The 22663-nt window shown below is 45.7% G+C and overlaps 2 protein-coding genes across 3 annotated transcripts; both read right to left on the bottom strand.

The window, feature by feature from the left end:
• Nucleotides 1–888: 888 nt before the first annotated feature.
• IVD (isovaleryl-CoA dehydrogenase) lies at nucleotides 889–16468 on the bottom strand. Of its 2 annotated transcripts, XR_014226471.1 has the most exons (13): nucleotides 16334–16468; nucleotides 13317–13406; nucleotides 12001–12052; nucleotides 9225–9394; nucleotides 7708–7801; nucleotides 7320–7456; nucleotides 6656–6752; nucleotides 5498–5591; nucleotides 4175–4256; nucleotides 3603–3707; nucleotides 2894–2966; nucleotides 2466–2774; nucleotides 889–2034 (listed from the first exon to the last, which is right to left on the bottom strand). XR_014226471.1 is itself a non-coding variant. In XM_082283156.1 (12 exons), exons 1-12 carry the CDS (start codon nucleotides 16463–16465, stop codon nucleotides 2641–2643), a joined length of 1260 nt encoding a protein of 419 aa, XP_082139282.1. In that variant the 5' UTR covers nucleotides 16466–16468; the 3' UTR covers nucleotides 893–2640. The 2 variants fall into 2 exon arrangements, 1 of the variants encoding a protein (XP_082139282.1); XM_082283156.1 differs by having other exon boundaries at nucleotides 893–2774.
• Nucleotides 16469–16776: 308 nt separating this feature from the next.
• KNSTRN (kinetochore localized astrin (SPAG5) binding protein) lies at nucleotides 16777–20790 on the bottom strand (the record flags this gene model as incomplete). The annotated part of the gene is made up of 8 exons (XM_082284456.1): nucleotides 16777–16908; nucleotides 17473–17547; nucleotides 17675–17727; nucleotides 18020–18140; nucleotides 19153–19240; nucleotides 19462–19518; nucleotides 19663–19795; nucleotides 20727–20790. 8 exons carry the CDS (start codon nucleotides 20788–20790, stop codon nucleotides 16777–16779), a joined length of 723 nt encoding a protein of 240 aa, XP_082140582.1.
• Between the last annotated feature and the right edge of the window lie 1873 nt (nucleotides 20791–22663).

The raw sequence follows: 22663 nt of genomic DNA, 5'->3' as shown, positions 1-22663 counted from the left end.
GCTGCTGTGGGGGGAGGAGTTAGAGCAGGGAAGGAGGGAAGGGTGGGGGGAAGATGTTTTTAAGGGGTTTTTGCCTCTCTGCAAAAAACAGGTGCTCTGATTTTGTTAGTAATAAATTCAATTAACAACTCTACTTCGAGTCAGTTTTGCCTGACAGTTCTTGGTGAGGGATCTCTCCCAATCCTTATCTCAACCCATGAACTTTTGTTATATTTTCTTTCCCTGTCCAGCTGTGGACGGCAGTGATAGAGAGGCTTTGGTGGGTGCCTGGCACCCAGCCAGGGTCAATCCACTGCATACCTTAATGAATAACTCCCCCTGCTCTTCATGCCTTCTCTGCTCAGTGGCCAGCCAGCTGCAAACAGGGCAGGGATCTTGAAAAACAGGGAAGATGCAGCACATCCAGCCCTGCCACCAGCCAAAGGCTGTCAGGCCAGGACAATTTCCATCACATATCCACAGCAGACACTGTTCGGATCATATCCAGAGGCATAACCCCCTGTGTTTTCCCTGTTAGCTCTGCTGCTCTCCAGAGAAGGCCCAAGGCACAGCCTGCATGATCTCTGTAAATGAATTTCTTCTAAATGAGAATCATGGGGAAAAACTGTGGTTGGGAAGAGGGAGAGATAGGCAGGGAAAGCAACACCATAGTTGTTGCTGCTGCCAGCTTGGATGCGCTTTGGTGGGTACCAGAGCCTGCACCTCCCCTCTGCTAGGACCCCCCCCCAGGAGCACAGGGCACAGCAAAGGCTTATTTTATTAGTATAGTATAAAGATTAACCCCTATTTCACCAAAAAAGCTCTCCCATCCCTTTCCCAAGGCAGTGAGGATTTATGAATCACTCCCTGCCCCTGTCCCGAGATTTGTTAGATATTGATTCATTTTACCTTCAACTCCAAGATGCTGATCAGCCTGGAAAGTGAAGGCATTATTTATTGTGCGTATTAAAACCAGACCTCTCCAGTGCTGAAGGACAGGTTTAAAAATCTCTAGGTTGCTTCCACCTTAGAAAACCTATTTTTACCAATCTGAATCTCACATCATCCTGTTACGGCTCTGACACTCCCTAGAAAAGTTCCTCTGGCACGAATGGATCGTAAGAGTGATCCAGGAATCATTTCATGGTAAAACATAAAAGTCTGGTCACATAACTAAATTCTTACATCTGTGTACAGCAATGCACTGAGTGTTTCTGGTATGAAGTGCACCTCAAGGTTCACTTCCACAGCATTTTCAGATGCAGCTCAGGGCACCTCTGTCCACCCTCTATCCAGAGATTTAGGCTGAAAATTAAACCCTGGGACACTTCCTGGGTGACAGCCACCCAATGAGGCTGAATAAATACGAAGTTTTGGAGGAAAGTGCTACCACCAGGACTTTAGAAGCTCTTTCTGGCTCTTTGTGACTTTTATAAACTCTCAGTGACCTACCTGGCAATTCAGGAAAGTGACCTGTCTTCAATCTGTGACATTTTAAAATTCTGTGTTAGTCTACTGTCACCTGGTACAGACAGATGTCAACTACAACCAAAAAAATACACACAGTCGAAGGTGAATTTTGTTAAAACTGCTGGGAGCTGCCTACATGGCAACTGTTTAATTAACTGTTCAATCACATTTCCAGCAGCTCGTTTTGATTTGTGATTCGCATTTAAAGGCTGGCAGGATGCTGTGCGATTTCCTTTAAAAAGCTGGATAAGCCCCAATTTGCTGGATACAAGATTCACTGAGATCACTCACAAACACATTGCTCAGCTGACCAGAGGTGGAGTGTGAGGACAGGCTTGGCCAAAACAACAACCTTCAGAGGGAACCAAACCCCAAAGAAAGTCAGCTCTGTCTGCCTGCTTCATTCACGGATGTCACAACACAGCTCGGACGTGTTAACTGTCCCCAGACTGATGGATGGTGACAGCTCTGAGGGAATGACTTGGTGGGAGCAGTCAGTCAGTGCAGCAAGGACTCGGGCCTGCACTCAAATAACTCCAGAAGCAGCCGGAATAGGAAAGGAATTCTGCAAATAGGAAAGGAATTCTGCAAAGAAACACATGGGATTTAAGGAAGTTTTAGGAATCAGCACCTAAAACACTGCTTGTGCACAGATGATTTTGAGCATTCATGATAGCAACCCCATGATGTGCTTGGTGTCAAGTTCCCACAATGGAAGGTATTAACCTTCCATTGGAAGGTAACAGCAGGAAGTTTCACCTTCCAATGGCAATACGCTAAATTCTAACTGTTTAACGGCACTCAGGGCTTTTTAGAAAGAACAAAGTTGTTCCCTCATTGTCCATTTTTGGTGGGTTTGGATTGACTTTCTGTGTGCAGGAGTGGCTGCACACCCCTTGCCAGCTTGCCTGGTGGGGGGATGAACCTCTGCTTTGCAAATCTGAGAACCAACAGCACATGAACAGCATGAATCAGGGTGATCACAAAAGAGAAAGAACACTTCTCCTTCCATGTACCCTCTGATTAATTTTGTCCAAGCCCAGTCCAGCAGCCATCTGCTCCCAGAGCAGGCAGAGGGGATTCCAGAAGTGACGATGCTGGAATGGCAGGCAGGAAGAAGCTCAGTTGTGCATTCCAGCCTCGCGGTCAAGGCCTCGTGGTGGTCACGGTGCTGCCTCTGTACTGGTGGCATTACTTGAAGGTGGCGTTGAAGGCCCTGCCGATGATGAGCCTGCGCACCTCGCTGGTGCCCGCCCCGATCTCATAGAGCTTGGCGTCGCGCAGGAAGCGCCCCATGGGGTAGTCATTGATGTAACCGTTCCCACCTGCCACCCAAAACAAGCCACAGGTCACTCCTTGTCCCCAGTTTCAGGGCTGAGGGTGGGACAGCAGAGGGAAATGCTCTTGCACTGTGCTTGGCTCTGTCCAGCCGTCAGTGACTCACCCAGGCACTGGATCCCATCCAGGGCCACCTGCGTCGCACACTCTGCTGAATACAGGATCACTCCGGCACAGTCCTATGGGACAGTCACAATGGGACAGTGAGGAAAGGTGTCACCTGCCCATCTCCAGTCCCTCTGCTGCCCTCACCCTGCCATCACTCTACAGACACCTGCTAAGAACCCTGAACTACTTGATCACAAAGCACAGGGACAGGGAGCTCAAGCAGTGTCCCTGTCACTATAGAACACTCATGGCAGGTCTGTAAAGGCCACATGAAGACAGAAGAAGGAAAAAAAAGTGCACCAGAGAAGCTGGTGTCTCACAAAGGCCCATCAATCCCTCAGGAGACCACTGTGATTTGCTTTGGGATGCAGAGCTCTGTGCTCCCACTGTTAAACACTCAACATCCTCCTCTAATAGAGGTGTGGTGACAGGTGGAGGTGACAACACCTCTAACAACTGCTACAGCACTTACAACAGCCAGGACATCTGTCTGGGCTGCCAATAAACATCTACTGATGCAGCTAAATTTCTTGCCTTGTAAAAGGAGGCTTGCTTTTAATTTGTGAGTGAAAGAAGGTATTTTGGGTGTGAAAAAAAGACCCTTTGGGCTGTGAGGACTCTAATTGTACAGAGGCTCCCCCCAGGTGAGGCTCTGGGACTGGAGGAATTGCCCCAGGACACACAGCCCAGGTAGGAGTAGAGCTCACCTTGGCATTGAAGTGGCCCTGGTCACAGGCTTTGGCCACGTTGTAGACGTACTGCCGGCACGCCATGAGCCGTGTGTACATATCTGCCATCTTGCCCTGCATGAGCTGCACAGCCCAAAGACAAGGGACGTTAATTAACACAAGTGAGGGGGACCAACTGTTCCCCAAAATATCTCAGAGAAACTAGACACAGGAGGAGACATGGGCCCAGCAGACATGAGGGAGCTGGAGGTTCTGCTCATTCACAGACCCCTAGATATCAGCCACAGTCCCTCACCCGCCAACAGTGACCTCAGGGGAGCAGGCTCAGAAGTCTTTCCACCTTCTAACCACATCATAGAATGCCAGGATTTGTTGAGTTGGAAGGGACCTTAAAGTTCATCCAGTTCCATCTCCTTGGCATGCACAGGAACCTTCCATTAGCCCAGGCTGCTCATTATCACATCATGCAGCCCGAGCATAAACACCAGGTGACCTTCTCCATGCAAAGTCCCCGCCAGGACAAAACTCTCAGTCTTCTCAGTTTTAAAGAGAAAAGAGAACAAAAATTCCCAATTCCTTTTCTGCCTTACCTGGAAGTGGCCAATTTTCTGTCCAAATGCTTCTCTGACATGCAGGTATGGAATTGCATGGTCAAGAACAGCTTGCATGAGCCTAAGAAGAGCAGAGGGAAAAGGGAAACTTGAATATATTGATTTAACTATATATATAAAATATATAATTATTATAATATCTATATTTTATATGTATATATTATATAAGTATATATATTATATATATATAATATATTATATGTAATGATTTAACTGAAATAATGATTTAATTTTGGAAGAGTAACCCAAGGCAAAAAGGTTCTCATAGCTAAAGTGATATCCTGCTGTGTTCCTACAGCTCCACTCAAACAAGGCTAAGAACAAAATCCAAAGGTCCCACATTTCTCCCTAGTGCTCATTTGCGACATTCTTGACATTTGGGAAGGTCTGACTTTTTAATTCAGGGGACTGAGACTTGAAGAGCTTTCTCACAAACATAGCCAGGACACTCTGTGCTGCCTCTTATTCTCCAGAGCCCCCCAACTCAAGGAGTACCAGCCAATACCAAAAAAAAAGCACAGGTAAGAACAAGGAGGGGAAAAAGTCCTCCTCCTGCTTTGTGGAAGTTGGTCTTTCCACATGAGGATTAGCCCAGAGAGATCACTCGGGAGGACTAAAGGACTGTGGGGTGCCAATAATTACTGGGGAGCTTAAGGATTGAATAAATGAAGAACAAACCAGCTTGTGACTCTCTGGATAGTGTGTCTAAGGAATTGGTAACACAAATGAGCTGGTTATTCCCTGAGTAATAATGTAGGGATACACAAGCCAGCAACTGGGGACTGAGGCAGATCTCTGGAAATTTTTATATCAAGACCAATCATTTCTCCAAAGCTTGCTCTGGAGGATCAGTGGACACTGGCAGGCAGACTTGCAAACATTCTTTCTGGCCACTGCTTATTCCATCCCTTGCCCCTCACAGGGGGCTCCACAGAGATGCTTTCAATTTGGAAAACCACTGCGTGAGGAGCTGAGAGCTCAAGGATGAGGCAGAGTACACGTGAGTGAGTGGTGGCTGCCGAGAAGGCCCTGAGCACCTCCAGGAGAGTCCAGTCAAACAGCTGTGCTGGTGCTGGAGTTCTATGCTGGTTTTGACTGGGACACCCAGCAGCCACGGGATCCTTGCACCTTGCTTCCTTCCCACATCTGACCCAGCCTCTCCTCTTCTGCTGCCCCAGTAACCCAGCTCTCCATCTGGGATATATCCTACCAAGAGCTGCATCCCAAGGGATCCCCACCAGGCTTGGTGATCACCAAGCACCCTTCTGGCCCTACAACCTGTAAAAGATGACAAACCCTTACCCCAAGGGGCCCCCAGACAGCACGAGCCTCTCCAGGTCCAATCCACTCATCAGAACGTAGACTCCTTTGCTCAGTGTCCCCAAGACATTTTCAGCTGCAAAGAGAAAAGGAAAAGGGATTTATTTATGTGCAAAACTCAGACAAGCTGCTCTCTGAGGGCCTGTGTTCACTGAGGGGAGGAGCAACCTGGGCTAGCAGAAGGTGTCCCTGCCCAGGGCAGGGGGTGGGACTGGATGAGCTTTAAGGTTCCTTCCAGCCTAAATCATCCTGGGATTCTATGAAAAATGACTGAATAGCCTGAACAATTTCCTGGAAAAAAATGTTTCAGCTTCCAAAGCCAAAGATCAGGAGGAGCATTAATGGCCAGAGTGCCAAGTGCGTTAACATCCAACACTGCAGGGATGTGCTTCTCCATGTCATCATCCTCTTTCCACAAGAACATGATGTTCCCTGTGGATGACTCCCGGGACATGATCAGAGCGCTGGGGCACTGGCCTTTATGATTTCAGGGTGGAGGGATCCAAGACAGTTAGAAATGTCAGATTTCAGCTGAAACTCTTCCACTTTAGCTTTTGAAGGTGTCTATGGGGAGCTGCAAATGTACAATCAGGATTTTTATGATTCTGGATAAGACATCTTCTCCATTTGCTCTAGAAAGGCTGGAATTTTTCTATCAACAAAACTTGCCACTGGAATAACAAACATTGCTATTACAGAGGCCTCTGCTGTACTAACTAATAGGGGAAAGGATGTCCATTTTCAGGCCCTGGCTCCAAAAGAACTCAGAAATGTTACAAAAGCCTGTTGGAAAGTCTCCAGTAAAAAAACCTTCAGGGCAAAGTAGCTCACCTCCATACAAGGATGGGAGCTCTATTGGAAACAAGTTTCTTGGGAAGCCTCAGAAAGGCTTTGGAGAAGCAGTGGTTAAGAACTAGGTCCATGAGGGTGAAAGAGCAGTGACCTGACAAGGGATGTGCTCCCTCTCTGCAATCCAGCAGATTGCACTTTTCCAGTTCCACCAGCTCCCTTGGAGGCTGCCAGAGAGCAGATAAGCATCTGCAAAGCCCTCAGGGTCATGGGCTGAACATGTGTGTAATTAGTGATCCAATTTATCTGATCAAGAAGACAGGAAGCCACCATGATTTGAACGAAACTCACCAGGGATCTTGCAGTCTTCAAAGATCAATTCACAGGTATTAGACCCTCTCATTCCCAGCTTATCCAGCTTCTGGGCTGTCCTGAAACCCGGCATTCCCTGCAAAGTCAAGACAGTAAAAATACCTTTCCTGAAACCCGGCATTCCCTGCAAAGTCAAGACAGTAAAAATACCTTTCATGTCTCAGTTCTGACAGACTAAAGAAAATCATGAGAGATCTGTGAAATTCCCCTGACCACAGGAACATGTGCAGGGTGCAAGGAAGGAGATAAAGTGACCTAGGAACAAGACCAAGTCTAAGTGCAAGTGCAGAGAAAACAAATAGACAGAGAAACATACACATAGGAACCCTGTGCATCCATTTTCTAATGCACATAAAGAGCAAATAAATTATTTGGACAGTTGCCAACACAGGCTCTCCTACAGCAAGGGTTGGAAGCTCAGCCAGTAACTGAACTATTCTAATAATGAAGTTATGTCCATCAGAAGGTTTACTGATCTCAGATTTTATTTTATTCAAGGTTCCTTTCCTGCCTGAAAGGCAGAAAGTAGTTTGTCTTTGAGGAAGAGGCTGGCAGTTATGGAAGGAAAACCAGGTGACTTCCATATGAGGCAGTTAGGGTGAAGGATTCTGCTTTAAAACCCTGTGGGAATGACTAAACCTACCCTCTCCACGATGAAGGCGGTTATGCCTCGGGAGGCTGGGACAGCGTTCATGTCAGTTTTAGCATAGACAATGAGAACATCTGCGTCGGGCCCGTTGGTGATCCAGAATTTGTTCCCATTCAAAACAAAGTAGTCTCCTGGAAGCCAAGAGATGAAATCTGTTAGCTCACGACAGCAACACTGGTATTCTCGCTCCATTTATTCCCTAACAGGCTTCCCAGAATCACTTAGGTTGGAAAAGACCTCCAAGATCGTCGAGTCCAATCTTTGGCCCATCATCACTTTGTGAACCAGACCAGAGCACTGAGTGCCATGTCCAAATGTTCCTTGAACACCTCCAGGGATGGGACCTCCAGCACCTCCCTGGGCAGCACAGGACAGGCTTTACCTTTCTTATCTGCCTTCAGCTTCATGGACACAACATCAGAGCCAGCATTTGGCTCGCTCATGGCTAAGGCTCCAATGTGCTCCCCGCTGATTAGCTAGAAGAAAAGACAAGTATTAGCAAAAGATGAAGACCAGCAGCACTGTTTGTGTTCCCTCTTTAGCCCCCCACCTGTTTTCCTGCACTGAACCTCCACAGTTGCTGTTCTCTGCAAGAATGCAAAGAGAGCTCCTGTTCCGGCACAGCCCAAGCAAGGAGCTCCCTTGTGCTGTGCCGAGGGAACAGAACCAAATCCCAGTGGGATGAGAATAGTGACTCAGCTCTGTCTGAGCTAGACAAGCACAGCCCTGCTTGCACAACACATGAGGAAGCTGCCAAGGAACCATGCAGGCAGCCATATGCCTGTCCCCAGCTCCTGCCTGGGCTTTCTGCTGCCCTTTTACACAAACAGGAGCTGGTGAACACAAAAAGCCAATGAGGGGGTGAAAAGGGATGGGAAAGTTCTCTGCAATGCTCTCATAGCCCAGTCCCCCACCCTCACCCCACAACACCCTCCTCCTGTACCTGCTCACACCAGGCTCTGGCAGAGCCGTTACTTCTGCTTCACTGTTTTTTCATCCTGCCCTTTTCTCCTTGCCTTTTTTTTTCCTCCCTGTGTACTTTTGTCCATCTTCTTCTCCTTTTGATCTATACTTTTTTTTTAAAAGCAGACTCAATGCTTAAGATGTGTTCAACTAATTCAATCCATCAGTGCATTGCTACAGAAGTCCTCATGAGGTGCTCAAATCTAGTTAAGCACTTCTAAGTGCTCTGTCAGGAACCAAAACAAGTCAAGCTGAAGTGACATCTCATTGAAAGGCAGAGAATGAAGCATGAAAATACACCTGAGGAAGGAGGACACTTCAGGGTTACACATTTGCAGGCTGCACAGTGCTTTGAGGAAGTGACACTGTACTTTGCACGTCGTTTACATCAAGTTTTTTGTGCTGATAATTTCACTGATAATCTCAGTAACCGGGTTTCAATGTGCTCATTGTTTTTCCATGCATTGAAAAACTGAAATCTATTTAATGCACTTCTGAGTTACAACATCAATGCCCCAAGTGATGACGATATTTCACATGTAGTTAATTAACAGCCAAACCAAGCATTTGGGCAGTGAGAAATGGAGAATATAAAATAGGAAAGCAGTGACTTTCTTTCAGAGATCTCAAAATGATTTGGGAATTTGGAAGAATATTCTCCAGCATCACCTCAAAGCCTCCCTTAGTAACACAGCTCTAGAGAGCTGGGCCGTGCTGCCTGCAGACAAGCACCTGGGCATAGGATGAGGTCAATATGGATTAATAGGACAAAAATTGACAAGCTAGAGAAGGGCAAGGTTGGCAACGTCAGTATTTCCTAAGGTTTGGTCACTGAAATCTGCTGGTGCTTGAGATGCCAACACACTGTGAAAGACATTCATCCTCACAGCCAGAACCCAAATGCTTTCCAGTGTTGCCCCTCCTCCAGCCACGTACCTTGGGCAGGTACTTTTGCTTCTGGGCCTCGTTGCCATTGCGCACGAGCTGGTTGATGCACAGGTTGGAGTGGGCCCCGTAACTGAGCCCCACGGATGCTGATGCACGGGAGATCTCCTCCATCACCAGCACGTGGTCCAGGTATCCCAGGGCAGATCCACCATATTCCACTGGGAAGAACGGAAAAAGCTCATGTTACCCACTACGTGCACAAGATCCTGCAGCTGGGCTCAGTCTCCAATGAGATCCAAGACACTTTGAATGCCGCTGGATTTGACTGTTGCCGTCCCTGAGCTGGGCACTTGTGGCCCCATCCTCTCTGAATTTCAGTTTTCTCATCTTAAAGTCGCAGGGATATTTTGTCTTCAGCATAAACCATACTTGACTTGTATAACATAGTTTATGTGTAGAACATGCACAAGGACACATCTTGAACATGCTACTGACACTACACAATAACGAGTCCTTCTTATCAACCTTAGTATTATCGCAAAGATTAAATCACCAAGTTGCAACCTCCTTAAGGTGAGAACAAAGGAACACAGGCAAGGTTTGTAAAATCCACATATGTTTGCCCCTAAACAAGTGAGGAATCCTCAAGCTGCTCAAAAATGTGGCACTAAGGACTCTTCTAAGCCCACAAACGTGCAGGACACCAGAAATTTGATGAGTGGCCAATTGAGAAGGGGAGTGATCCATAAATGCAATTCATTAGTGACAAGCATGTAGATTTCAAGAGAGGATGAACTGAGACAGAGCAGCACTGGGAGCCCAGCTAGGCACATGGAGTTGAGCCTAAAACTAATAGTAAAGATTAAAGTCACACAGTAGAACAGGGAAAAAGAAGGCAGGTAAAAAGAGAAGGCTGAGAAATGTGTAACGGCCTTGAGGAGCCAACAGCCTATGTAAATATATACACATATACCTAAAAACACATTTATATACACACAAATACAGTAACCTCCCAACCTAAAAGTCTTGCTCTCCAGGTAGGAAGCAAGTGGTTGTACTGCTAAGAGAAGCACTACAACAGGACATGAATGCCAAGAAGCAGCTAGGGAGATAAACTGGGAGCACTTACTCGTCATCAACGTGGAGGCTGCAAGCAAGAGCAACAAGGGTAAGAGCAAATCTCTATGTGTGCTCAGAGTGACCAAAAGGCACAGCTCCAAGGGGCTGCTGTTCCAAATTCCTCAATTTAACACCACAGCCACTGGCATCACACATAGTCTTTCCTCCCATGTCCCTCATTTCAACTCCTGCCTTTATCTGCAGGGCCCTTTATCCTCTGAAATCTCCTCTCTCTACCGCAAACCTCAGTTTAGGCGTTTACTATCAGTATCCTAAAAGATGGGTTTAACAATTTCTCAGGAATGCAAAGACAAGACATTTTTTTATTAACTCCTATTGAATGGCTGGGTTTGGAGCTTTTGCCTCAAGAAAGGCAAGGTAACTGTGAGCAGCACAAATCCAGGATTGCTTTGCACTGCAAGAGGAACAGGAGAATGATCCTGCCAGACACCTCCTCATATAACACAAACCATGGTGTGGTTTCAAACGATGCTGCCCTTTCAAAGCTACTCTTTGTATATGACATGCCCATATCATCATTACATGGGAATCACATATTTACATTTCTTTACTTTGCACTTTATAAAACAAATGGAAAATTACGAACACCACAGTTCTTTTAGTTTTAGGAAGAAAACAAATAGCACTGTTATTCAAAATATTCCCTTAATAGACTTGATGCGCTGGTGCCCAAACATGCCGTTTAATTGTGTACACCCTCCTAAGATTCCACACGATCTTCATATCCTAAATCCCAGTCTCCACCTCCTCCAACAAAAGCAATTTCAATAAAGAAACATGCAACTCCACAATCCAAAATTAGGTGAAAAATCCTGGGCATAGGAGGGTTTGAGAGGTAAACCTTTGAGAAAATCAAGAAGGACAGGACTTGTGAGGAGATGGCTTATTTATAGTGTGGGAAACTGCTGTAAGCCTCAGGCACAACATCAAAGAAGAAAGAAGGTAAGAGTGAGGAAAAACAGGAGCAGCAGTAAATGGGGAAGAGGAGAGAGAAAGCAAGCAGAAATGCAGAGTCTTTCAGCACTGAAAGCAAGGCAGAGGCATTTTTCTGATGCACTGCTATTCAGCTGGATTCTGCAGAGCCTTTGCACAGCCACATCTAGAAAACAGACTTTTCCATGGGGAAAGAAAGGCCCCATCAACTGCTTTTCTCCACTAAGGGCTTCTCCTCATTACCCTGCCTTGGTGCATTCATCCCAACACTTTTCACTAACCTGCGCAAGGCTGAGTAAGATTTCCCCTGATTTTTTTTGACTGTGGTTGGCTGTGGTCAGCTGTCCATTCGTTATCACAGCATTTCAGGGCATTATTTTAGACCCTTTAACTTCTCCCATTATACATGGATGTTTGGTCTGGGATACTTTTATCTCTAGCTCTCCTCCTTCAAAACTTGCTTCATATTAGAAAGGCACAATGTATGTTTGAGCTCCATATGTTACATCTGGAGAAACCATTTCTGAGCAGTGCCTTTAAACTGTGAAAGACACTTTGTCTAACAAGGACAAAGGATTCAAAGTCAGAAGAATAATAACAGTCCGGAAAGAGTTTTTTAAAACACAAAGATAGGACAAAATGGATGTCACATCACAGACAAGGCCGTTGTGAACTGGAAAGTGAGAGTATAAGTGGTCCCTCTTTTGTCTGAGGAATCACCCATCAGAAGGTAAAATGGGAACAGACTTACCAGGGGCTGTGATCCCCAGAACTCCCAGTTCTCCAAGTTTCTTCCAAAAGTCCTATGAATACAGAACAAGCAATCAACCCAAACTGGCAGTCTGGGCATCAGCATAACAAGTTTCCCCAGGAAGCTCACTGGACACATCTGTTCATCTGCGATATATCACGAGAATGAAGCAAACGCATCAATACCTGTTCCTCCCACAGTGCAGCTCCATCCTTGGAACTGAAAAACCACACAGATTTAAGGACACTAGCTCTGCTACACACGGGAGTAGTTTGTGGAATTCAGTGAAAATTCACATGCCTAAATTTAATTCTGGAAGAATACCTCTTAAGATTTAACTCTTTGCCCATTCTAAGGAAAATTTTTGTGAAATAGTATAAAACTATCCACTACCAAAACATGAAGTGGTGCTATGAGCTGGCACTTTAAAACCCTTCCAGTAAATCAGGAGCTGGCAACTAAAGCCAAGGAAGCCTCCTTGGGGGAGATTAAAAAAATGGGAACGTTATAGCCATGACAAAGTGCAGTAGCAAAGGATGCTGTCACCAGGGAAGCCCACACATGTCCTGGTGGGGCCATCTCCCTACTGCTCCCTTCCTCTGCTATGTGATGCACACATAGGTGAGTGCTCCTCATATGGCCTCTGTGTCCAGCAATAATTATCAGGGAATATCTCCAGAGACTTCAAAAAGTATCATACAATAGCTCTGGATGACATCTGGAATGCCAGGCTAAATTTATATACTTCACTTCAAAGCTGCACATACATCCCTGGAAATGTCAGCATCAGAACTCTGGGAAATCCTGGCAGATGTTTAGAGCTTTTTGAGTCTTGTAGAGCTTATAAAAACCAATAGTCAGATCTCTCATTTCCATCAATCAAAGCACCCTGTGGCACAGCATTTGTTTGGTTTATTAGAAAGGCAAGTTTCAGCTCAACAGTCAAACTCCACATTTCAGCATTTGCACACAGTATTTTCACAGCAAATCTGAGAGGAAATTCGTGTCCAAGAAGGGGATTGAGCCAGAAGTATACAAAGCACATGTTGGAGAAGGAGCCTGAACAGAGCCAGGCAGAAATCCCATAAGAATCCAAACGAGACCATTATCAATCTTTATTATTACTATTATCGCTGGGTTCTGCCCCAGCTTGCTGAAAGTTGGTAACAAAAGATAAAACAGGAAATGCAAAAAACGCTTTCGCTGTGGCTTTTAAATTTGAAAAGTTAATGCACATGTTCCTGTGGTGTGGCCTGGGATTGTCTGGACTAATGCAGAGATCAAAGCCCGGAGAGGCTTTCAGATGAAATACTTGCCCGCATGCCTTTGAATTCATTTTCCTGGTCAATCTGTTGGGCCTTTGGAGCCAAATGCTCTTGGCAGAACTTTGTCATGGTCTGTCTAAGCTGGGAAAAGAGGGGAGGAAAAACACATCCGTTACATCTCAGCAATATATTGTCATCTTCTTCCCCTGGATCTTGCCAACATTCCCTCACCAGGCAACTCCAGCATCCCAAACTCAGAAGCACAAGACCATAAGGAAATCCACGGTTCAGGTTACTGGCTGAAATACCACATAAAAGGGTAACTTTTCTAGTCTTTTAAAAAGGAGCTGATGTACTTTAGTCTCTCTCAGCATTTAACCTTAATCGTACCCTGACATGAGAGAATGTTCCTGAACTCCTGCCTGCACTGGGGCTTCAGGCATGTTTTTGGGCAGTAAACTTTGGAAGCTGATGAACTGAGTTTATAATGTGGTAACCCTATCCAGTAGCTGCTTACAGCACCATTTAATTACAGGCAGATACCTGTAATAAGCAGGGATACTAATTAAAACGAGTTTGTGTGTCAAATTGGAACTACATTATCTACCTTACTACCTCCTACAGTGGGAAAATTTGATAGAGCCAGGAGTGTTCATTGATCCAAGTGTTAAAAAACCCAAAACATTTTTCTAAATTTTAAACTCTGAATACTTACATAAATATATTCTACAGAACTCTATACACATACTAACAAAATGTATACAATGTCTTAAATGTTTTTAACAGGAAGATTTAAAAACGTGGTCTGGATCTTATGGTAGAGTTTAATAATCCCATTTTTTTTCTTTTTGGTTCTTTATTCCCACATATTAATTCTGGTGAAGGAACAGTTTTAGAGACTGAAACCCTGAGCTGTTAAACCAGAACCTGTATAAGGCACAGGAGCAACAAACCAAAATATGCCTACACTCCTCTGTCTTTCTCTGAGCCCCAAAAACTAAGCAACCTCTTTTTAACAACTGAGAAGATAGGTTAAATTTCCACAGTCACACAGACCCTGAGTCCCAGTACAACCAAACAAGCTTTCTCCCCATTGCTGGATTTACAGACTTAAAAAAACCCCAAAAGACATTAGATGTTTTTTCACTGTGACAAAGCTGACTGCATTACACTTCAGCAAAGAGTTTAAAATAAATTAGAAGAAGCTTAAAACCATAATAAAAAAAACCCCAAAACCTTAATCAATTAGAGATTGAGGATGGACTCGGACAGGTAACTGTGATACCCTAAGCCAGTTTATAACAGTTATATTGCTTTTAAGTCACAGCTTCACTAATACTGAAGATTATTTCTGATCTTGGTTTTTTAGCTTTTCCACCGGACAGATAGGAACAACAGGAATATTTTACACCTTCTTTTATACTTGCTGAATATAGAAGTACAAAGAAACATCAGTTCGAGCTGATAAGGCCATAAACATTAACACAAATGTGGCAAGGAATAATTCCGTAGCATGAAAGAAGAACAAGTAAGTTTATTTTGTACATCCATATGCTTGTACCATCAGAATTATCTGGAAAGTGAGGCTGTAGCTCCCGTGTTTCACTGGCAGCAGCCTGTGTGGAGCAGCCCTGGGAAGCCACTGCCCTTCACTCCAAGCCCTGGGGCAGAAGAGAATACATCTGGAATGGTCAGCACTTGGCTACTGCTGCACACAGAACACAGCAAAGCTAAGGATCATAGAATCACAGAACATTCTGAGCCGGAAGGGACCCACAAGGATCATCTGTTGGAAATGATGTAACTTTCCTAACCAATTTTTAATTAGCTGTTTAAAATAATTCTAAGTGTGCCCACTTTTAGTCAGCACTATTTAAGTTCCTTTTTCACAGACATTTATGGATACTTTGATCATTAAATCACCGAAACCTTAAGTTTGCTAAACTAATCCTGACAAGCTCCAATAAACAAAGCCTGAAGGAGTTGAAGATTGGACACCTGGGATCTTAAATTTATGGCCCTTCAAAGACATGGTGGAGTAACCAGAAGACACAGAGGAGACCGAAGCCTGGAAAGTTGGAAACTCCCCATTTGAGAAATGATAAAAGGACTAATGAAAGTGGGCCAGACTAGCATGAAGAAGGAGAAATCAATAACTGATAGAGAATAGAATACTAATTAATAAAGAGAATTATGCAACATAGAACCAATGAACATTCATTTCTTTGTCTGCTAAAAATGTGTAAGTGAAAAAGTTTTGTGTCTTGGGTCGATGTGGAAGCTGGAACTTTGTCAGACACACAAACATCTCTTGGTCAAGAATAAAGGAATGCCTTATTCACTAACACTAAAGACAGTGTCAGTCTTATTTTTCCCAGCATTTTCAGAGGTTTTTGGTAACAAGTCCAACTCCCGGCTCTGCACAGGACACCCCAACAATCTCACCTTGTGCCTGAGAGTGTTGTCCAAATGCTCCTTGAGCTCTGGCAGCCATTGTGACCATTCCCTGGGGAGCTGTTCCAGTGTCCGACCACACTCTGGAGGAAGAGCTTTTTCCCAATATCCAGCCTAAACCTCCCCTAACCCAGTTCTTGCTCTTCCCTGGGTTCCTGTCACTGGTCACCAGAGCAGAGATCAGTGCTGCCCCTGCGTTATCCCTTTAGGAAAAGCCGTAAACTACAATGAGTTCTAAGAATTATCCTAAATCTTTAAATGCCCCATTGGGCAGGAGAACAAGCTGCGAGAGCTGCAACACTTCTTTTGGGACGATGTGACACGACCCCACCGAAGTGTTCCTTTGACGATCACGTTTCTGACGATTACTGCCGATCCAACAGGCCCAACGGGGACGCAGGGGCCGTTCGCTTACGCAGTGCCACGTTCCGTGGCGAAGCCGCGGGAAGGGCCGCGTGGGCCCGGGCGGTCACTCCCGCGGGCCGCGCGTCCGGGGCGCCGCGCCCCCGCCCCGCGCGCGCGGATTGGGCGGCTCGCCCCCGCCGCGGCCAATCGGTGCCCGCCCGCCCCGCCACACCCCCGCGCGGCGCTCAGCCCGCCCCGCCCGGCCGTACCTGGCGCTGCTCGGCGCTCAGCCCGTTCACCGTGTCGTCCACCGCCAGCCCCGCGCCGCCGCGCCGCGGCACCGCCAGCGCCCGCCACCGCCGCGCCCCGGCCCCCGCGCGCCCCAGCACCGCCGCCGCCATGGCCGCTCCCCGCCGCAGGCCTGCGCGCAGGCGCGGCTCGGCCCCGGCACGCCCCGCCCCGCCGCCCGCCTCCCGGCGCGGTCGCGGCTGAGCCCGCGTCCTTGCAGCACCTTTAATGAACTAAACCCACGAACACCAGAGACCGCAACAGAGCGGCGAACGCCCGGCACAAGGCTAACCGGCCGTCGCTGCTGCCTCAGCCCCGCGTCTGTCCCTACCCCGCCGGGGAGCAGTGACTAGCTCGAAATAGGCTTGACAAGGGACGACTGAACTAGGGATGAAACAGCAAAAAAACAGTGCATCCTCGTGCCTCACATGGCCAGGAGCTTCCCCAGCCCTTCAAGTATGGCTTTCCATTCCTTAATTTGAGCTTGGATGTAGGACTGCTTCTCCAGGGCATGCTGCTTCTCCTCTTGTGCTGATTTCCACTTGGCCATTGCTGTCTGTGGAGAAGTCAGTGCACACCATGTTTTACTAACACCAGAGTAAGGAACAGCAAAGCCAAGTCCTAAACCAGCTCCAGCTAAAGCATCAGAGCTCTTCCTCCCAAACTAAGTGAAGTGAGATTTCTTTAACCTTGGTTGCTTGTGGAAAATGTAAATTTATCTATGACCAAAATTTAGGAACTCTCCTATAACAGTTATATTTTAGCTCTTGGGCTTCTTATCAAGAATTATAGAACTGTAACTTAATTACTGTTTTGGTCTGTATATAAGTAATTATTGAAGCCACTTGCACACTTCTAGGTTGCCCCAGAGATTAACCCAAGGTCACTGCTCTGCAACAGTTTCCAAGTTAAATCAAATGCTCTGACTTCAAGAACAACAACCAGGCTGGTGGATCCCTCTATTTAAAAGGGGAGTAACAGTTTCCTTAACGTGTGGGTTTATATTAAAAGAGGAATACTGCAGGTTTTCGTCTGGTTCACGTGGAGAAAGGAGGATTGGGAGGAGCAAAAAAACCACCCTGAGTACCTGGCGCTCACTGCCTGGTTGAGTCAGTCTTACCTCAAGCATCTCCTTCTCTTTTGCAACTGTGTGACAGAATAGCTTCAAATCTTCTATGACCTTCTTAGTTAGCGTCTGAAGAGTCAAAAGGAAAATGACTTTTAATATGATGCAAATAAATGTGAGTCTCAGCTGTTTCAGCATCAGAGAGAAGGGTAGGGGCACACAGACCCCTCCAAAGCCCACTTCAAGCTTTTCTTACTGTTGTCTTTTCCTGGCAAGCGCGCGTCTCTTTTTCCTCCTCTATGTTGCTACCTGTAACTAATTCAGGAGGTGCATTAGTGAACCTCTAATACACAGAGTGCTCTGAGAACAAACAGCTTTTCTACAGCAGGAAATACTAAGTTACTTTATCCAGGCCAGGGCCTACTACAGGAAGCAGCTTTTTCTCTTAAATCACAAAAAAAACCCCCAAACCCTGCAATTCCAGCAGTATTCCCTTACCAAGGAATCATGGTTCAAATTTCTTAGGAATAGTCACAACAGAAGAAAAAAAAATATTCTGGAGAAGGAGTACCAGGATGTAAGGGAAGTGCAAACTCCTTACCAGGACCGATGTTTCTCCTTTCTAAAATCATCATGCAAGTCTCCTGGATCTGCTTGAGCTTCTCAACTTCGTGGACCAGCCTTTCATTCTCCTTCTTCAACTCCCTTAACTGTATGGTGCCCTGCCATTAACACAGCTGCAAGTGAGGCAAGTTTCCAAGGAGATTTTCTTCTCCTTAGTAATACTGACAATAACAACTCCATAAGTGCTGCACTTGGCACAAAGAATCAGACCTTGCCTTCTGTCTCTACCAGCACAGCAAATTAGGCTGTTGCAGGTCCTCGCTCCTTCTTGACAGGATTAATACATTTATCACATCCACACATCATAGCAATTACTAGAAAAATTTGGTCATGGAGGAAATCCTTTTAGGCAACTTTATCTTTTCTTGTGCTCCCTCTCATTTATATAAATAATGCACACACTGAGAAGCATATAAACATTGTGAAGGGTGTTTTACATCTTTAAGCCACAGCATGATTCCCTACACAATTCAGATATTACCAAGAAATTGGATAAGCTGATCAATCTCCCAGGTTGAATGTAATTCTCCAAGAGGATCAATAAGCATGTGGATTAGGGTGATCTGGCTGATAGTGTCAGAAGCTTTGGGAACATTTCATAGGAAGCCTCAGAGGCTCTTAAAAAAATCATCCCACAGATTGAGAACGGGAAAATAAAGTGAGATTTCACAGCTGTAGGTTACCAGGAGGGCCTCCTGTACATGACAGAAGTAGTACTAAGCATGTCCTAGAGTTATCTCTGAGACAGGGAATAATGAAGTGCCAGTTCTGAATCTGATTCCACAAAACCAGATCTGTTTGAAACAGAAGTCCCTGAGCAGTCCCAGCTCTTTCAGCCTTTCCTCCAGTCCCTTAACCATCTCTGTGGCCCTTTCTTGAATTCTGTCCAGTATATCCACCTCTCTTTTGTACCAGGAGCCCAGAACCAGTCAAAATATTCCCAGTTTGGCCTCCCCAGAGCTGAGCAGATGGGAAAACAACTTGCAGAAGAATACAAAGACATTCTGACGAAGACAAGAAAACAAGCAAGACAATCCTTAACATGATGCTGTATGGATCAGAAGATGGAAATTACACAATGATTTATTTATTTTTCTCTCCTATCCTTACCTCTGATCTTGCTAGCTGTTGTTTGAGTGTTTCCACCAATTGGTTCTTGTTTTTCAGCTCTGCTTCTAGTTGGAATCTGCTGAGAGGGCTGTGGAGTCAAAGAGCAAAGACTTAGGGGCAAAATACCAGCATTGCACACCTCCTAATTTCACAAATATGCCCTCTTTTAAGCGTTGGCTTTTGCTTCTGACCAACAGATTTAACTAGCAAACTTGGCAGGAAAGCTGCACATGGGTGAGAGCTTGCCACAAGCCTCCATGGGGGAAGACCACGGCACAAGGACAACTAACAGAGATGGCAGGGACGTACCGTCTCGTCGCTGTCTTCTTTGAAACCAGTTCCACTTTCTTGTCAGACTTAGGCAACCTTAAAAGAGAGATAAAATACAATTACCAGAAGATTACTATGTTCTTGCAGATCACCAAGCCTGTTAGCTTGACGCAATCTGCAAAACGAGCCATCTTTAGGACATCTGCCAAATAAAACCATCAATATTTTGCTTTGATTTACCCTTGGTTTGCAGCCTTGAAGACATTGTCCGCTGGAATGTTTGAGGCAAAGTTAAAACTGGGAACCTTGCTGAACTCTTGCTCTGATGTTTTGCTGACACATTTTCTCTTTGAAGGAAAAGTCATTTGCAATTCTGGGGAAAAAAGACAACTGTGAAAACACCACAGCCTAGAAAAGACTCCCTTTAAGGTCTCTTAAGCCTTTAATTTGAGGTAAAGCAGTTATATCTGGCTAGAATGGAGACTTTAAGGTAGAAGTAACTAAGAGCAGTCGTCAAGTTTCACCCAGGATCAAGGGTCCAGAATAAGCCACAAATAGGTCAGATGTACACAGTGTTAAAATATAATTACCAGGCTAGCACTAATGAGAGTTTGAAATGATAATACACAATAAAGAAGGTCTCGACATCAAGCAGACATCGTGTCACAAGGTTGTTGTTCAATACTGGAAGCAAAACAAACACAGCCCACATGAAACTCTGTTAAGACACCTCCGTATTTTGCCGTGAGTGAATAGCTACTAAAATAACAAAGAAAACTAGCTTTTTATATAGAGTTTATTTCTCTTAAATCACGACTGTTTGAGTATACAAAGCTATGTTCACTCAGTGGCTTTAGGAAGTCGCTTTTTCTCCCTCAAGTTAAGTATTTTTCAAATGACACACCCATGAGCACATTTACACTAGAGCAACATGGAGCTTCCACCGATACAGCCCAGCCCCCACGTTTTTAACGCTAAGCCTGGGTGCCTCACGCTTATAAAATGCTATAAAGTGCTGTAAGCAGAATTAAAAGATTTAGAAAAGTAAAAGACTGTGAATGAAGCATCTTTCACATCAATGGGCCGCTGCCTTCAGTCGGTGGAGGGTACACACACCAGGCTGAGCATTAACCTAAGTCCTAAATAAGGACAAAACAGTGGAATAAAACTTCTAATTAGATTTTGGAACAGCCACCACACAGCCAGGCAGCCATGGAGCTCCCTAACGCCGGCGCCCCCCTGTACCCCTCGGCTGAACCCCGCCAGCCGTGCCCCCTGGGTGTCCCTCCGTGCCTCGCACCCACCTGCGAACGGCTCGGGGCGGTGGAGCCGGGCGTACACGGGGATGCGGGAGAGCCGTCCCTCCATGGCGGCCGCGCTCCCCTCACGAGTTCGAACGGAGCCGCGCCGGGACGGTTGGGCGGCTCCGCGCATGCGCGGGGCGCGGGGGCGGCGCTGCCTGCGGGGGCGCGGGCCGGGGTGACGCGCGCGAGCGAGCGAGGATGGAGCGGCGGCGCGGTGCTCGCGCTCCTCCTCGCTCGCGCCCCGTCTCTTTCGCGCCATTTCTGCCTCGCGCCCCCTCCCTCAGGGAAGGCGTTGGTTGCCATGACGAGGCTCCCACCCTCAGGGAAAGGCGGAGCGCAGTTCTTTCCTTCCTTCACTCCTTCCCACTGCCTCACCCTGTGGTTTGGGCACTCGAGGCCCGAAGATCAAGGGGTTTGTGGCCACCTGTGGGGACATGTACGAGTCAGAGTTGTGAGGGTGCCGGTGCTGCCGCTGGTGTGTGAGGTACTAAAATTGCTCTCTAATGCCGCAAGGTGAAATGAGGTATCTGTATAAAATGTTTCCCGACCTAACAGACATTTTTGCAGTGTTGGCTAACATGGTTTTCATAATGGGTGGGAAATCTCTCCTGAGAGCAACGGGAGCAGTTCCGTGAGGAGGGTGCTGCAGTCCCAGCCTGAGGGAGGCCTTGGCTGCCCAAACACCCACCTGAACATCCACTATGACAATTTCGGTATAAAACAATGAAACTGAAACATGAAAAATCCAAACCCATGAAACTGGCATATTTGACGTATTTCAAACACTGATATTAGCTTTAAAAGTCCATGTCCCTAATGGATATCAGGGAGTTGGTGTCTGTCTCCCACAGCACAGGAACAATTCGTGGGTGTCAGAAGAATAAGTATTTTAAAGATATCTATTTCCCTTTGGAAAATATATTAAGCACTTAAAAGATTAATAACCACAGTGTTCATGGTGAAAATGAAGCATCATACAGATTTTAGAAAAGTTTGTTATAAGCATTTATTGTATGTCAACTTGTAGAGAGAATGTTTTATTTCTCAACAAATAAGGGCAAAGAAATGCTTGTTTTCCTGTTGGTTTCTGGTAGAGGAGGAAAAAACCCTAAAATTCAAGATTCACCAGATACGTGAATTTTAAAAAGTTACATGTTTGCGGGGAATGCCTTGAGTGGAAACATGCTGTGAAGAGGACACAACAAGGCACCTGAGTTGGGGGAGATGAGGACTCTTTCCTCAAGGGGGAAATTCACACTGAAAGTCTTTGGCAGTATTAGAATTCCTTCAGATAAAACAAACTGAAGTTGTTACTGGAAATTGATTTGGGCTGGATTCTGCAGCCTCTCCCATGGTTGGGAAGAGGCTGTGTCAACTCGGAAGTCTTGACAGGACTTCTAATAATATCTTTTTTATAATATTTAAATAATATTTTGATGGGATCTGTGGACCTGGGCTTTGCATAAAGTAGAAAATGAAAAACTTTAATTTTTGTTATTAACAGTACACTTCCCTTGATAGCTAGATTTTCAGTAGTTCAGCTTTGGGGTTTTTTTTTTTTAAATTTTTTTTTGTTGTTTTTTACATGAGCTCTCCTTCTCTGTCGTTAAATACCTGGGGAGCTTCACTTCATTATTTCTCTCAAGAAAACAAAACCTAATCACCTTGTAGGAAATGACAAACCAGGTTTACTTGGTAAGTCCTGTGAACAGATGTGAACATGGCACCAGACAGAAGTCAAAGGGCTTGTAGTCCAACAAGATGGCTCTCAGTCCTCTCGGTGGCATCAGATATGCTGGTTCTGTGAAAACACACGTTTTGTATGGCTGAAATACTAAGAAATAGTCTCAGCTCTAGGAGAGGTGGGAGGAAAAAATTGATATTTACAGCTCTAAGGACATTCAGGCTTCCCCTTCCCCTAGCAGCAGCTTTGCTTT

The sequence above is a fragment of the Coloeus monedula genome (genome assembly GCF_965178545.1).
Source record: "Coloeus monedula genome assembly, chromosome: 6".
NCBI lineage: Eukaryota > Metazoa > Chordata > Aves > Passeriformes > Corvidae > Coloeus > Coloeus monedula.
This window is presented reverse-complemented; position numbering and strand designations above follow the sequence as displayed.